The sequence below is a fragment of the Monodelphis domestica genome, chromosome 2, assembly GCF_027887165.1.
Source record: "Monodelphis domestica isolate mMonDom1 chromosome 2, mMonDom1.pri, whole genome shotgun sequence".
Lineage (NCBI taxonomy): Eukaryota > Metazoa > Chordata > Mammalia > Didelphimorphia > Didelphidae > Monodelphis > Monodelphis domestica.
This window is the reverse complement of record NC_077228.1, coordinates 82,461,403-82,476,683: the sequence shown is the minus strand read 5'-3', so window position 1 is coordinate 82,476,683 and position 15,281 is coordinate 82,461,403. Positions and strand designations below refer to the sequence as shown.

The 15,281-nt window shown below is 37.9% G+C and overlaps 1 protein-coding gene across 1 annotated transcript in view; it reads right to left on the bottom strand.

Annotated features, from left to right (window-relative positions):
- Window positions 1–2,613: 2,613 nt before the first annotated feature.
- Window positions 2,614–15,281, bottom strand: part of RNF2 (ring finger protein 2) — a 34,854-nt gene continuing 22,186 nt past the window's right edge. The window contains exons 5-7 of the mRNA XM_001366864.4: window positions 8,449–8,721; window positions 6,016–6,187; window positions 2,614–4,737 (exon numbers count right to left, since the gene is read on the bottom strand). Coding sequence (XP_001366901.1) covers window positions 4,636–4,737; window positions 6,016–6,187; window positions 8,449–8,721 — 547 coding nt within the window. The 3' untranslated portion in view covers window positions 2,614–4,635. The remainder of the gene's footprint in view (window positions 4,738–6,015; window positions 6,188–8,448; window positions 8,722–15,281) is intronic.

The following is a 15,281-nucleotide window of genomic DNA, read 5'->3' as shown; positions in this document are numbered from 1 at the left end:
TTCGTGTTAGGCTAATATCTTAAGCCAAATAAAATTCTCCAAGGGTTTCAGGCTCCAACAGGAGGAGCAGAATCGTTGTGTCAGTCATGAGCTGATCCTTCCTAGCTCTTCATTGATGTAATGGGAAAATCTGTCACCATTGGGATGCTATGGGGAAGTCAGGATCACTTAACTTTTTCTCAGAATGGCAAACACATGCTATTCTTCTCTGTGCTTTTCCCAGCAAATCATGAGTCCTCTAAGGCTTCGTCACGGGAGCCTGCAGCTTGTGTGGTGAGGAGCGTCACCGCCCTCATCTACATGGACTCTTTCTGGGCACAAAAATCTTTCCTCACTTGGAAGCATCTGATGGTTTTTGCCCTTATAGAGCCGAGAACTCAGAGGAGTCAGAGGGCTGGAGTGGAGTCCCAATAGAATCCCAGGGTCTGACCCTGGTCTTGACAGAAATTTAACCAGACACTGGAACGAGATGATTTCTGGAAAACCCAATTAATAAATCTAAGTTAGAAGCAGTTGAAAAGTTGGGAAGACAGAGAGTAGTAGCAAGAGGGTTCCTATCCTACTTTTACAAGTATATTTTACTGACATGAATTTTCAACTCCTTAAAGAGTCCTATTATGAAATAAGTACAAATGGACACATTTCTTGGGCTATTTTTTTGGTGTATACAATGTGGATCCCCTGATAGACATACAAATCCTACTAGGGTCAAAGTTATTAAATATACAATGTATGTGAAGCCACAGGGAATATCAAAAACATAAATAAGTAGATCAAGTCCTTGAGGAATTTTGATTACCGTACTAGATTTACATTATTACATTAGAAACTTGAAACTTTTATAATGCAGAAATAATGGCTTTGGGGGCAGCTGGGTAGCTCAGTGCAGGCCTAGAGATGGGAGGTCCTAGGTTCAAATCTGGCCTCAGACACTTCCCAGCTGTGTGACCCTGGGCAAGTCACTTGACCCCCATTGCCTAGCCCTTACCACTCTTCTGCCTTGGAGCCAATACACAGTATTGACTCCAAGACAGAAGGTAAGGGTTTAAAAAAAAAAAGAAAGAATGGCTTCCATTCCAATGGTACTGGTCAATTACCAAGTGCTTTCCCACAGGATTCCTTTTGATCCTCACAACAACCCTGTGCGACAGATAAGGAAACACTGGAGAAATTAAGTGGTTTGCCTAAACACTAGGCTAATAAATGGATGCAGGTATTAAATCCAAGTTTTCCAATTCTTAAAATATTTTTTCTACCACCTCACGCTGTTTTATCATATTACATAAACGCTCACAAATTTAACAATGTAAAACTAGTTGAAATAATAATAGAATTTATTTTAATATACAAGTAAGTGGAATTTTCTATCACCTAGTAAGATACCCTGAGGTGGAACTACTTTGGTGAATAAGTTAACTGAAAGGCTATTACAAAATTATAAATCTTAAGTAAATTTGAGTATTTTGAAACCTGTGAATCTTAAAACTGCTCAGATTCTACTTCAGAAGATTTGATTAAGCTATTCCCCATTCTCTACAATGGAGGTACTTGGTCAGGAATGTATTGAGAACTTTAAAATTACTCCACGCTGCTCAGACAGTGCCTTAGGGGAAGACAAAGTTGTAAAATTCCTGATTGAACAATGAAAAGTCCCCAACTCATACTTATAGTGAAGTAAAAACCCTAAGCTAGGTGGTCTATTTTAGATCTAATACAAAAAGGTGATAAGAACCCATAAAGGTTAAATTAATCACTAAAAGGTCAAGCAATTTACAAAGGGCAAGCTTAGCAAAGACATGTGAAATACTCAGAAAATATAATCTAATCAGAGAAGGTGATAACAAAAGAAGATGTGAACTAAGAATGGACAGTCCAGGGGAAAAGTGTCTACTGTGATTGGTAGATGTGAAAATTTAGAGGAGATGACATAAGAGAAAATTCTCTTTAAAAGGAGATCAGGAGTTCAGAGGAGGTGCTCTGAACTTAGTTGGAGTTTGTAGTTGGAGATGGGAGTTCGGAGGTTTGGAACTTGCTTGAGACAATCTTGTGGTGAGTGATAAAGACCTCTCTCTCCCTTAAGGCTCAGGCCTAGGCCATTTGACCTAGGCCCTTTCTACTATTTTCTTTTTCTCTCTCTTCCTTTAATTCCTTCATTTATATTAATCAAAATCTCCATAAAACCCAGCTGACTTGGGTATTTTCATATTTAGGAATTTTCCCATGGCGACCACTTATTTTTTATTTTAAATCAAGACACTAAAAATTATCTTTACAGTTTGGCCAAAAGCTTTAGTTTTGGCAATTCAGTGTCTTGAAACCCACATTTTTCACGGTTACAAACCTCTTGCTCATTTATTCATTACACTCAATTTGCAAAAGTAATCCTTTTCTTGGTATTCTGGTAAACCTTATCCATCCTTCTTTTTGAAATCAATACCTTTCTAATATTTCTCTTAGATGGACCAACAAATCAGAAGGCTAGACGAGGAGACTACACACACACACACACATTTGTGTGTGTGTGTGTGTGTGTGTGTGTGTGTAAAAATAAAAGCTTTTGAGTCTCATAGGTTATAAGTCAGTTATTTTTTAAAATAAAGACAGTACACTCAATGATTTATCAAATGCTTACATTATATTCTGTAAAGGACAACAGTCAATAAATTCACTAATAGTGTAAAGAGATTACATTCTCCCACACTAACATATGAACACACACATACATTCTCTAAACATAAACACAGCTTAAATTCACAAATACCTCTTTTGCTTTAAGACTAAAGTTCTATTAAAAATCACAATGGGAATTTAGTTATTTGATGCAACCACTAACCTAGTATTTTTCCAACAAAACCCAAGTATTTATATCATAGAACCCAGGTTATAGTCAGTAGACATGCATTAATATACAACTGAACATTACACCAAAAAAGGTACTGAATACAAAATTTCTCTTAATTTTGGTGGCTCTCAATTTCATGGCACATTACAAAAAAATTTTTTTGTAAAAACAGGTTTTAAATATTAGAAAGAAATGGTAAAAAAAAATTATTTAATAAAACTATTGAGTTTTCATGTAGAGCTGAAGCACTTAAAACTGACCCCAACCGTCAAAAGGGACGGCTAAATATTTACAAGTATTAGCTTCAATTACAAGGGAACTAGAGAATTCCTTTCTTCCTTTCAAAACCTTACAGGGTTTGTTTCGTCAATGTGAATAGTTTTCTGTAAATACTGTAACACTAGAACTCAGAAACATACCTGGATATGTGGCAGGAATGAGAAATAACATGCAAACCTTCTTTTCAACCACCAGTACAAAGCCGTGTCTGGCCCAAACACCTAACACTGTACTTCATATTATAGTAGCACCAAATTAAGAAAAGCAAAGCGCAACTTGTTCTTAGATGGTGCTACTTACTCTTAACAAAGCATTCTGTACTCTAGCAGAAATGGGCTTGAGTTTTGGAGGGTTTAACATACTTTTCTGTGGCTCAATCAGAATTGCAAATTATGCTCTAGCAACCAAAAAAACAACAAAAACCACTGGGGTTAAGTTAGAAAACAAAATGATAAATACAAACTTTTCAAACTTCTGTCAGTATCATGCTGTTCTCAAAACTTATAGCCACAAAAAAGAAGTGAGGGCAGTTTATTGAAATAGTACAGTATTTTTCAAGTTTAAAGTGCAAGTAAGTATATCCCAGAATCTCTGGTATTACAAGAGGGTTATCAAATACTATAAAAAAATGACTGTCACAAGGGACAAAAAAGATGTTTCAGTTATGATAAAAAAAGTGATCCCTTATGTTTTACATGTAAGGACTATCTATTTAGGGCTAATTTAACTCCCACCCCTAGTAAGATTTGCAAATATTATACCAGTGTCTCTTTATAATGTTGATTTGTGTAATTCACAAACTATTGCAAGAAATCTAAGGCTGGTACAGGAAGAAAAGTGTAAAAATAAAATGTCACTGCTTGACAGTAAAATAAGGAACACCAATTTTTAAACAAAAATGCTAGCTAAGAATTTTATATAATAAAAAGAATCCCATGAAACGAAAATTTTAAGCACATTTATTAAGCCTTGATCTTCACAAAGATAACCTATTTTGCCTAGGACTATAATAAATAAATCAGGTCATCAGGAAGATTATATTCTAAATTGTATATGTTCCTCAAAAAAAAAAAACCCTAATCACAATTATAATATCCTTAGCTAGCAAAAATATCACCATAAACCAACCGTAACATTCTTTAGTTTTAAAAAAAAACTTCCGAGAGAAAAAAAACACTAATTAAAGGTTGCCATTAAGTATGAAGACCCATTAAATCTTCCTTTGCCAGATGAGAGCCTCAAAGGGATCCATTGCTCCGTCAGTGAAAAGACACACAATTTAGACAATTTCAAAAGAATGCACTGGATAGCTTCATTCAGTCCCTTTGAAAAAGAAAAGCTTAAATAAGAAACAAACAAACACGAATTCTAATAGTGTAAACAAGTCTGGCTCAGCAAGGAAACTGAACGCAAATCCAAGATTATGTCCATGAAAACAATGATGGTGCATCTTTAATATTAAAGAAATCGGAGCTATAAAAAAAAGTTCATTTTCAAAGCCATCTTTCCAAAGCTTATTTGTGCTCCTTTGTTGGTGCGTAGTAAAGTTCCATTGGTTTGTTCACTTTCCAGTATTTCTCACTGACCAGTTCCAAGGAAAAAGAACCATTTAATACCTAAGAACAAAGAGAAAATATGTAAAATGGGGTAAGGAATATTATAGGAACTAAAAATTTGAAAACTGCAAGAGAAGAAACAGTGATTTTAAAAAACAAATTCTAAGTTAGTTTTTATGTCTAAAAACCAATTTAAAAACTAAAAAAACAGCCCTGCCATTAGCATAGCATATTATAAGGGGGGAAAAAAAAGAGGTTCCTTAAAGAGAAATCCTTTTTCTCAATAACCTAGCATGTATAATTTCCTTTCAAAAAAGGAAGCTATACTTATGGAAATTCTCTAGGAATGAACATATTCTAAAAACCATAACATTATGAATTGGTTTCATTAGTCAATATTTTTATCCATTATTTCTTAGATATACTTATTTGGCCAAATGCTTTAAAGCATGCTATGAATAAACAGTGAGTCTTCTAATAAAACCAGCTCCAAACCCCTTCATGAATTAAATTCTATATTTTATTGCTAACTTTCTTTGGTCCCCTTTGGGTCAGTGTGACTATAGGAAAACAAAGCTTCCATTTCAGATCCAATAGGCACTCAAATAAGTTATAGAGAAAAGTTCTAAAGGAATCCTACAAAGATTATCATTCTTTAGAAAATAAATCCCATACAATTTCTTATATTACAGTATTGTAGTTAAAAAAAAAAAACCCTCAAGTATAGTTCCAAAAACTCTCCAAGGTATACAGTTGAAGTCACTCAGAGTTAAAAACTGCATAATTTGCTGTTGTAGCTTCTCTTATCCTTAATCTTTATTTCTCATAAAGCCAGCAGTAAATAGAAGAGCCATTAAATTACTCAGGATGAAGGAAGAGATCAAGTATTCCTAGAGTAAATGAAATGTGTGGCAACTGTAATAAAGGCATTAAGATCTAAAATGAATTCAAGAATCACATGGTAATTTCCTCCAAAAATCTTAGGTGCTGACTGAATAAGAAAGAGGGGGCAGCTGGGTAGCTCAGTGGATTTGAGAACCAGGCCTAGAGACGGGAGGTCCTAGGTTCAAATCCGGCCTCAGACACTTCCCAGCTGTGTGACCCTGGGCAAGTCACTTGACCCCCATTGCCTAGCCCTTACCACTCTTCTGCCTTGGAGCCAATACACAGTATTGACTCCAAGAGAGAAGGTATGGGTTTTTTAAAAAAAAAAAGAGATCTCTAGACAAAAGAAAAGCAACAGTATTTTCTATAGGACAGGTGGAGTTCTTAATATTGTGTTACTAAGACTATCCCCTAAAAGGATTATATAATAATCAAGCAGTTTCAGGTACTTACAGTGAACTGTCCATTGGCTGTAGCAATGTAAATTGTGTACTGTTTCTCACTTGCTGTGTCAAGGTTCATCTGGTTTGATTCTCCCTTACTCCGAAGTTCTTCTAAAGCTAATCTCACAGCTAGGTATTTGGATAAGTGATCAACAGTGGCATTACCTGAAGTCTTTATGTATCTGTAAGAATAGGAATTTTAAAAAAAATTTTAAGTACTGAAAACAAAAATAATCCTCAAAACCTACTAATAGGGTATCTATAAATTGAGGTATAAAACAAATGATTATCTGAAAAGTTGACTATGAAACAAATTTCTCATTTTAAAAATTTCTAAGAAATATTTCTGCATTTCCTATAGCTCCTGCTTCGCCTACCCAATCACCATATTGACAATTGACCCTCCCTTCATTATTCAACTTCAATAAAAGTTTTCCAATTCGCTATAGCTTGGGAGAGTTTTTGTCATTATTTAATTTCCATCATTTATATTCATCTTACACAATTTTGCTCTAATTTATATTACAGTTATCTATAGGTGTTTTTTCTCTTCCTCTTCACCCCCCCCCCAACTGTAAAGTTTTTGAGAATAAGGACTGTACACATCTCATTTTTTAAAAAAATCTTTACCCTCCACCCTAGAATCAATACTGGGTAGTTGTTCTAAGGCAGAAGAGTGGTAAGGGGTAGGCAGTGAGGATTAATGACTTGCCTAGGGTCACACAACTAGGAAGTGTTTGAGGTTACATTTGAACCCAGGACCTCCCATCTCTAGGCATGGCTCTCAATCCACTGTGATACCCAGCTGCCCCCCTACATTTCATTTATCCTGGAATAGCACTGAATTGATTGCATGGAGTATATGCTTAATAAATATATGGTAAATTAAAGAAAGGTAGAAATCATGGCAGGAACCTCCTGGTCATGAAGTATTGGACATTATTTAACTTCACTTTATCTGGTCCTGCTATTTCCCCTACTCAGTGACAGTGCAAAGTGAGAAGATAGATTCCAACTACAAATACATAAAATGGAAAAATCAGAACACTATAGACTACCTGCATGCCTTCTACCACCTAGTTAGGATTTAAAATAGTTTAGGATTTCTCCCATCTGTAACAGAACAAGAGTAGGGAGAACAAAGGATGGTGAGGCTCTGGAATTTCTCTAATATTTTTATATCAAGGTTTTAAGTCTCATAAACTCAACTACTTTAATTTTCAATTTGCTAAATTCAAATATACTGATTTTTTAAAATTCAATCTAAAAATATTCATTAAATAATTACAACATAACAGGCTAGCTGCTAGATAAGGTTCATAAGGATTAAAAAAAAAAAGAAAAAAGCCCAACCAAAAAAACAGTTCCTGTCTTCATGAACCTTTCATTATATGTGAAAAAGAGTATGCACATAACATAAGTATACACAGAGTAAGCTCCAAGTGGAGGCAATCAGATGTCCCATGTAGGAGATGGTACTTGAGTTATACTTAAAAGATGGACAGTGGGGATTCTGAAAATCAGAGATGAGAAGGGAGTGGATTCCAAGCTTATGAAACTGGAAAGAAGCAGGAGGTGGGACACTAGGCATAAGGAGGATCAAAAAGCTATACTGTAAAGTGCATAAACAAAACTAAGTTAATAACAAAGTCAGAAAGGTAGGCTGAAGCCCAGTCAAGAAGACAAAGAGTTTCTATTTGAGTCTAAAAGTAAACTGGAGCCATTGGAAATTAACGAGTGGGGTAAAGATATAATTGGACCAATTCTTTAGGGAATATTCCCTTTGCAACTTCGTAGAACATGGATTGGAAAGGAGGAAGGTTAGAGCCAAGGAGGCCAATTAATTAGGAGGCTACTATCCAGGCAATAGTCCAGCAAAAACGAACCAGGTTGGTGGCTGCATGAATGGAGACAAGGGGACTGATGCAAGAGATGCCATTGAGACAATATTGATAAAATCTGGGAACTGAATGAATGTGTATAATGAAGGAGTTAGAATTCAAGCCTAATTGCAAGGTTGTAAAACTGTATGACAGAAGGAGTGTGGTACTGTCTACTGATAACTGGTCCCTGTTAAAAAGTATATATCTATGGCCAGCTAGGTGGGGGCTCAGGGGACTGAGAGCTACATGTAGAGAGGAGATCCTGGGTTCAAATATGGCTACAGACACTTCCTAGCTGTGTGACCCTGAACAAGTCTCTTAATCCCCATTGCCTAGCCCTTACTGCTTTTCTGCCTTGGAATCAATACATAGTCTTGATTCTAAGACAGAAGATAAGGGCATATCAAGGCCACCTACCTAAAAAAATTAAACAAGGATTCAATTTAATAAGCATGACATACCTCCAATGTATAAGGCATTTGATAACAGGATGCTCAGAGTTAACTTTCATTCTAAAATGAATCCAAATACTTCATTTTTTCCCCTTAAAGCACACTCACCTTGTCTGTGCACTGTCATCTTTCTCCATGAGGGTGGGATGAGGCCTGAAAACTAATTCAATTTCACTAGCACCATCCATGACGGGGTCTATGGCCACAGTGGCATTGTTGTTATCAAGTTCTAATCCAGAATCATCTGATGTTTTGGTCCTTTTGTTACTAGGCCCTGCTTCTTGATTACTGTGTGTTGACGCATTGCTACAGTGTGAACTGTCCCCATTATCCTCTGCTCCACTGCCATTTTCAATCTGTTGTTTCTTGCCTCGCTGCAGCCTAATGAACAAAATTATATGATATTACTATTAGCTTTGTTAAAAAGCAAAACAAAAAAATAGCAAGACTTGTACTTTAACACTTAGACAGATCTTGACAGGTAACTTTCCTAAAGGTATAATAAAAACATTTCCCCACCACAGGCATGTAAACGATATCCCAGGGAAATTGGAAGGCCATATAAAATAGCCCTTAAACATTTGAATTCTTATATTACAAGTGATAAGAGTACCAAAATTACAGAAAGAATTTCTAGCAAAATGAAATATTTTCTTTTGCATGCCTTAGTTTTAAAAGACAGATAAAAAATCAAATCCAACATTCATTTTCAGGGAAGAAAAAGTACATTTAAGTTTTAAAAAGTACAACCAATATATTTTCTCCTGCCTTATCTATTCCTATTTTACACAGGGTATTAAAATTAATTTATTAGAATTATTATTATTCCCACTTAACCAGTGAGGAAATTGAAGGTGCAACAGGTTAAATGACTTGCCCAAGTCACAGAGTTAGGAAATGTCTGATGCTGGATTTGAAGCTGGATCTTCTTGACTCCCAAGTCCAGTTCACCACCAAGTTGCCAATGAACATGGCAGGCCAAGAAAGGCTAAAAACATCCCACAAGTAGTTTGATATTTAAAAAAATGTATTGCAGAAAATCCATAAATGTATACTGAGCTATAATGAATACACTGTAAAGATATAACCAGAAATCCTAATTCCCTAGTGACAATAGTGAATTTTTCAGATAACAACAATTAACATTCAGCATATGTTCTTTTATGGTTTGCTTAAATGCTCTTCACATCTCACTGAGGGTCACAAGTACTCAGTGAGATACGTGCTATTATTAAACCTATTTTACAGAAGAAAAAACAAACAAAAGACTAAGGTTAAAGTGTTTTTAAGTCACTGTCTGAATCAGGAACTGGTTTTCCTAATTCCAAATCCAACACAACAGACTATGCCACTTAGATCCTTCCACTTGCCTTTTAAGTGGAGAAATTTCATTTTAACCTGCCTGAGTCATTAGCAAGGTATAATGATCAAGGAGGATGAAATTCAGATGCTGATACAGTAGATATCCTGGGCTTAGGGTGCCCTTCCATTGAATCCCCAAAGTTCAGCGATGGTGAACCTTTTAGAGACAGAGAGCCCAAATGGCAACCCATACTAGTTATGTGAGCCTCCACCTCACACAAGGCAGGGGAGGGAGGAAGCACTGCCATTGGCTGCTGGGCAGAGGGGTGGGTCATGTGAGGAATGTCCTCAGGCACATGGAAAGGGGGAGGGAGCAGCCACAGGTTCACCAACATAGGCTTAGCCTACTACTATTCCATCTTATCATTTCTTGTGTCTTCTCTCCCCGGGATCCTGTTTTCTGACTTCATGTACACCTCCATTAGTGGGTCTTATTTCTTCTTCTAGGTTTAACTTCTTCCAAGTATCACCTCTGTAATAACTGCTGCTGTTTGCTTCCTCCTTCTTTGACTGTAATCTTACCCACAACTGAAGACTGCCAGGAGAAAACAGACACCAAAGTATTCTGTATGAAATGAAGATAAATAATGGTTTGTGCTCGAGTCGAGGACGGCTCTACTCTTCTCCCTACCCTATGAAGTCCAGAAGTGGTTCAAAAATGTTTTTCCTTGGGTTCCAGGGGCTTTTCTCTTCTAGCTTACCTAAACCAAACTATAAATAAATCAGTCTGGCATAGATGTTTTCTCCACCAAGCCTTCCAATCCAAATCAGATAACTATTAGGTCGAAATGCAGAGGATCTAGAAAACTCCTAGTACCAAGACATTCTTAGTGTCCTGATATCAAAACAACAGGTATCCCAAGAGAAGGTAAAAGGAGAACGAGTCTTAGTAAAAGGGCCTGCTTCAAAGTCTATTTCTTGTAAGCTGTGCAACATCGGACAGATCACTTCACCTCTAGGAGCCTTGGTAATCTATATTTTAAAAAGCCTCGCTCCTATTTAAGGACATATACTAAAAGCAGTAACTGACCTACCCCCTCCACCAGTCTGGGCAAGTCATTCACCTCAAGTCTCAGTTCCCTCATCTGTAAAATGAGGGGATATGACTAGATGACCTTTAAGGTACAGCTAGTTCTAAGTTTCCATGTAAAATGTGAAACATGAAAATGGAAGGTATTACTTTTACTATAAAATCAACGCAACCACCAGGACTGGTTCGACGAGAACAACACTGCTATTGAAGACCTATTGAGCAAGAAGAACAAAACCTTTATGGAGTGGCAAAAAAACCCAAACTCTGCTCCTAAAAAGGACAGATTCAAGTCTCTCCAAGCCATGGCACAGCGTGAGATCAGGAAGATGCAAGACCGATGGTGGGAAAAAAGGCAGAAGAAATCCAGCGGTTTGCTGATATGAAAAACTACAAACAATTTTTCAGTGCCCTCAAGACTGTCTATGGGCCATCAAAACCCACCACCACTCCCTTGCTATCCTCTGACGGTGACACTCTCATAAAAGATAAAAAAGGCATCAGCAACAGGTGGAAAGAACACTTCAGTCAGCTTCTCAACTGACCCTCTTCAGTCGACCAAAGCGCCCTTGACCAGATCCCCCAAAACCGCTCCATTGAACAACTTGATGTCCCTCCTTCAATAGAGGAAGTCCAAAAAGCCATCAAACAAATGAGTGCAGGCAAGGCACCCAGTAAAGACGGGATCCCAACCAAGGTGTACAAGGCCTTAAAGGGAAAGGCGCTCCAGGCATTCCACATAGTGCTGACCAGCTTATGGGAAGAGGAAGACATGCCCTCAGAACTCAGAGATGCCTCCATCATAGCCCTATACAAGAACAAAGGCGCACGAGCAACCTGTGACAATTGTAGAGGCATCTCACTACTCTCCACTGCTGGAAAGATCCTTGCCGTGTTATACTCAATGGACTGTCATCTGTTTCAGAGCAGAACCTGCCTGAATCACAATGTGGCTTCCGACCAGATCGCAGCACCATTGACATGGTCTTCACAGTGAGGCAAATGCAGGAAAAATGCCTTGAGCAGAACCTGAGTCTCTACATTGTCTTCATAGACCTGACAAAGACAGTGAACATAGATGCATTGTGGGTGATCCTTAGCAAGCTCAGTTGCCCAGCAAAATTTGTCAAACTGATCCAACTCTTTCATGTCGACATGACAGGGGAAGTCATATCCGGTGGAGAGACTTCCGATCGCTTCAGCATCTCCAATGGCGTGAAACAAGGCTGTGTCCTCGCTCTGGTACTATTCAACCTATTTTTCACCCAAGTATTACGACATGCTGTGATGGATCTAGACCTGGGCGTCTACATCAAATACCGACTGGATGGCTCACTCTTTGACCTCCGCCGCCTGACTGCACAAAGACAACAGAGAGACTCATCCTGGAAGCTCTCTTTGCAGATGACTGTGCTCTCATGGCCCACCAAGAAAATACTCTCCAAACCATTGTGGACAGGTTCTCCACCTCAACAAAACTGTTTGGCCTGACTATCAGCCTCAGCAAAACAGAGGTGCTGTTCCAACCTGCACCAGGGAGGCCAACTAACCAGCCATGCATTACAGTCGACGGCACGCAGCTTTCTAACGTCAACACTTTCAAGTACCTGGGCAGCACCATCGCCAACGACGGGTCCCTAGACCACGAGATCAATGCCAGGATCCAAAAGGCCAGCCAGGCACTCGGGCGGCTGCGCTGCAAAGTCCTCCAACACAGAGGTGTAAGCACTGCGACGAAGCTCAAAGTGTATAACGCAGTGGTCCTCAGCTCGCTCCTGTACGGTTGCGAGACATGGACACTGTACCAGAAGCACATGAAACAGCTGGAGCAATTCCACCAACGCTCCCTCCAGTCAATCATGAGGATCCGATGGCAGGACCGAATCACCAACCAGGAAGTCCTCGACAGCCAATTCCACCAGCATCGAAGTCATGGTCCTCCAAACCCAGCTACAATGGTCTGGACACGTCATCCGCATGGACCCACAGCGAATACCAAGACAGGTATTCTATGGTGAACTGTCAGCTGGACTCAGGAAACAAGGCCGACCAAAGAAAAGATTCAAGGATCAGCTAAAGTCCAACTTGAAGTGGGCTGGCATCACACCAAAGCAACTAGAACTCGCTGCCTCTGACAGAAGCAGCTGGCGAACCCACATTAACCATGCCGCCACCACCTTTGAAGATGAGCGACGTCGACATCTTGCCGCTGCGCGTGAACACCGACACCAGGCCACAACTGCACCTCCCGTAACCACTGGCGTCCCAGGCCCCATGTGCCACAAACTTTGCGCCTCAGCCTTTGGACTCCAAAGCCACATGAGGGTACATCAATAGATGATAATGCACAAAGACAATAGTCATTCTCGATCACCGAGAGACTACTATATATATATATGTATATATATATAAAATCATCCAGATGGAAACTATAATGTATCTACCTGATAGGTCTTTTCTCTAGCTGTTAGGCTAAGTCATTTAACCAAAATTTAGAATACTTGTTTTTGCCTTTAATTAGGTGCTTTGAAAAAGTAAAAGTATTATGATTCTTTTCCTCCTAAATCTTAATTGACAAATCTAAAATATAATAACACAAAAAGAAGGGTAGAGGAACATCTGAAGGCAGAAAGGGGAAGAATAACTCGAGTGGCAAAAACTGTGAAACTAGAATCATTAAGTACAGAATGAAATCCAAAGCCCCCACTCCCAAATAATTATATTTAGAGCAAGAACAAGAAAATAATAGAGGAATACTGCTTAGAAAAAGCTGATGTTACCAGATAAGAAAAAGCAGAACTACTCAGTCTCCTTTTTTTTGCATCCATCTTCTCTCTCAAAGATAATAATACTCAAAATTAGAAAGGAAAAAACAAATATCATTAAGAAGAAATAGTAAAAGAACACCTAGCCACCATAAATGAGTTTAATTCTTCAGGCCATCTAAATTACCCTTGAGTCCTGAAAGAACCCACAGATACAAAAATCATATGCCTGGAATGCACCTCAACCTGTAGAATCCCTTTAGGAAACAAGTGACCATCATAGCTCTCTAGATGATTCTCCACCAACAGCTAATGCCCTTGTTCCCTCCTAACCCCCCAGACTATTTTGGTTTTTCTTTTGTACCTATTCTGCATATACTTATATATGTATATGTTGACTCCATGAATAGAATGTTAATGAATTTTTTGCGTTTTTGTCTTCATATCCTCAGTGGCCAGCACACAGCAATAACACTTAATGTTTAATAAATGCTCAATTAATAAGTTGAACTGAGAGGTATAAAGAGACTGAATTAGGAAACAAAGACTTGAAAAATTAGTTTAATTCTAGTCTCCAAAATAATTCTGGTTTATGTTGTTTAACAGACAGATGAGCACTTACCACTACTAAAGGAATATTTTTAATGATACAATATAGTGATACAATGCAGTGCTCTCTACAAAGTACTATCCCTTCAACATTTTTTATCAACAACATGGATAAAAACATATATGCTTAACAAGAGGGTTGATGGGGGGGCGGCAGCTAGGTAGCTCAGTGGATAGTCAGGCAAAGAAATGGAAGGTTCTGAGTTCAAATGTGACTTCAGATACTTCCTAGCTCTATAACCATGAGCAAGTCACAACTACAACTGCCTAGCCTAGTTATTATTGATTCTAAGACAATGAGAAAGCTGAAGATAACTTACCACCATGGATAACAAAAATCAGGATTTTAAAAGATGAGCCCATAGGCTAAAACTAACATTAAATCCAATAGGAGGTAAACTTGAAATCCTATCTATATAGCTTATTGCCTGAAACAAGGACAAGGTAAAGGGAGTCTTAGGCTTTTAGTCAATTAAGTTCATATAAGCTAACAATTTTGCTTAAAAAATTTTGGGGGGTAATATTCCATTATATTAGTATGGCCAGCCAGATTTGGAATAGTCTCCATCTATTTAGTAATGGTCAGAGTCCATACTAAATATTTTATTCAATTCAGGGCATCATATCTAAAATGAAACATTAGTAAGTTAGATTACTTTCGTAGAAGGGCAACTGATGAGCAATTTAGAAATTAAACATAACTACATGGCTTTAAAAAATAGTGATTTTTACCTTACAAAATAGATGTTTTAGGACAACATAATACTTGTATTCAACTAAAAGAATGGGAAATACTGCCTCTATAAAGCTTCAGGAAGCAACTCTAAATCAGTGGACTAAAGTATGAGGGAAGTTGGATTCAATTTAGTAAAAGGTAAGCATTCTTCTTCCTATCCGAGAGTCCACATCCAGAGTAAGGGAATGAGTCTCCTATCAATAAAAGTGTTCAAGCAGAGTCATGATAACCACTTGTCAGTGGCTAAAAAGACTCCTACTTTGAAAGACTGAGATAACCTCCAAAGTTCTTTAAACACTAAGATTCCATGATTCTACTAATAAAATGCAATTATCTACTCTTTCTTCTCATTTTGATACACAGATTACTATTATCTGTGTTAATTTATCATGGCCATAATGGAGAATATATTTTATTTTGTAATCACTGGCAAATTTAG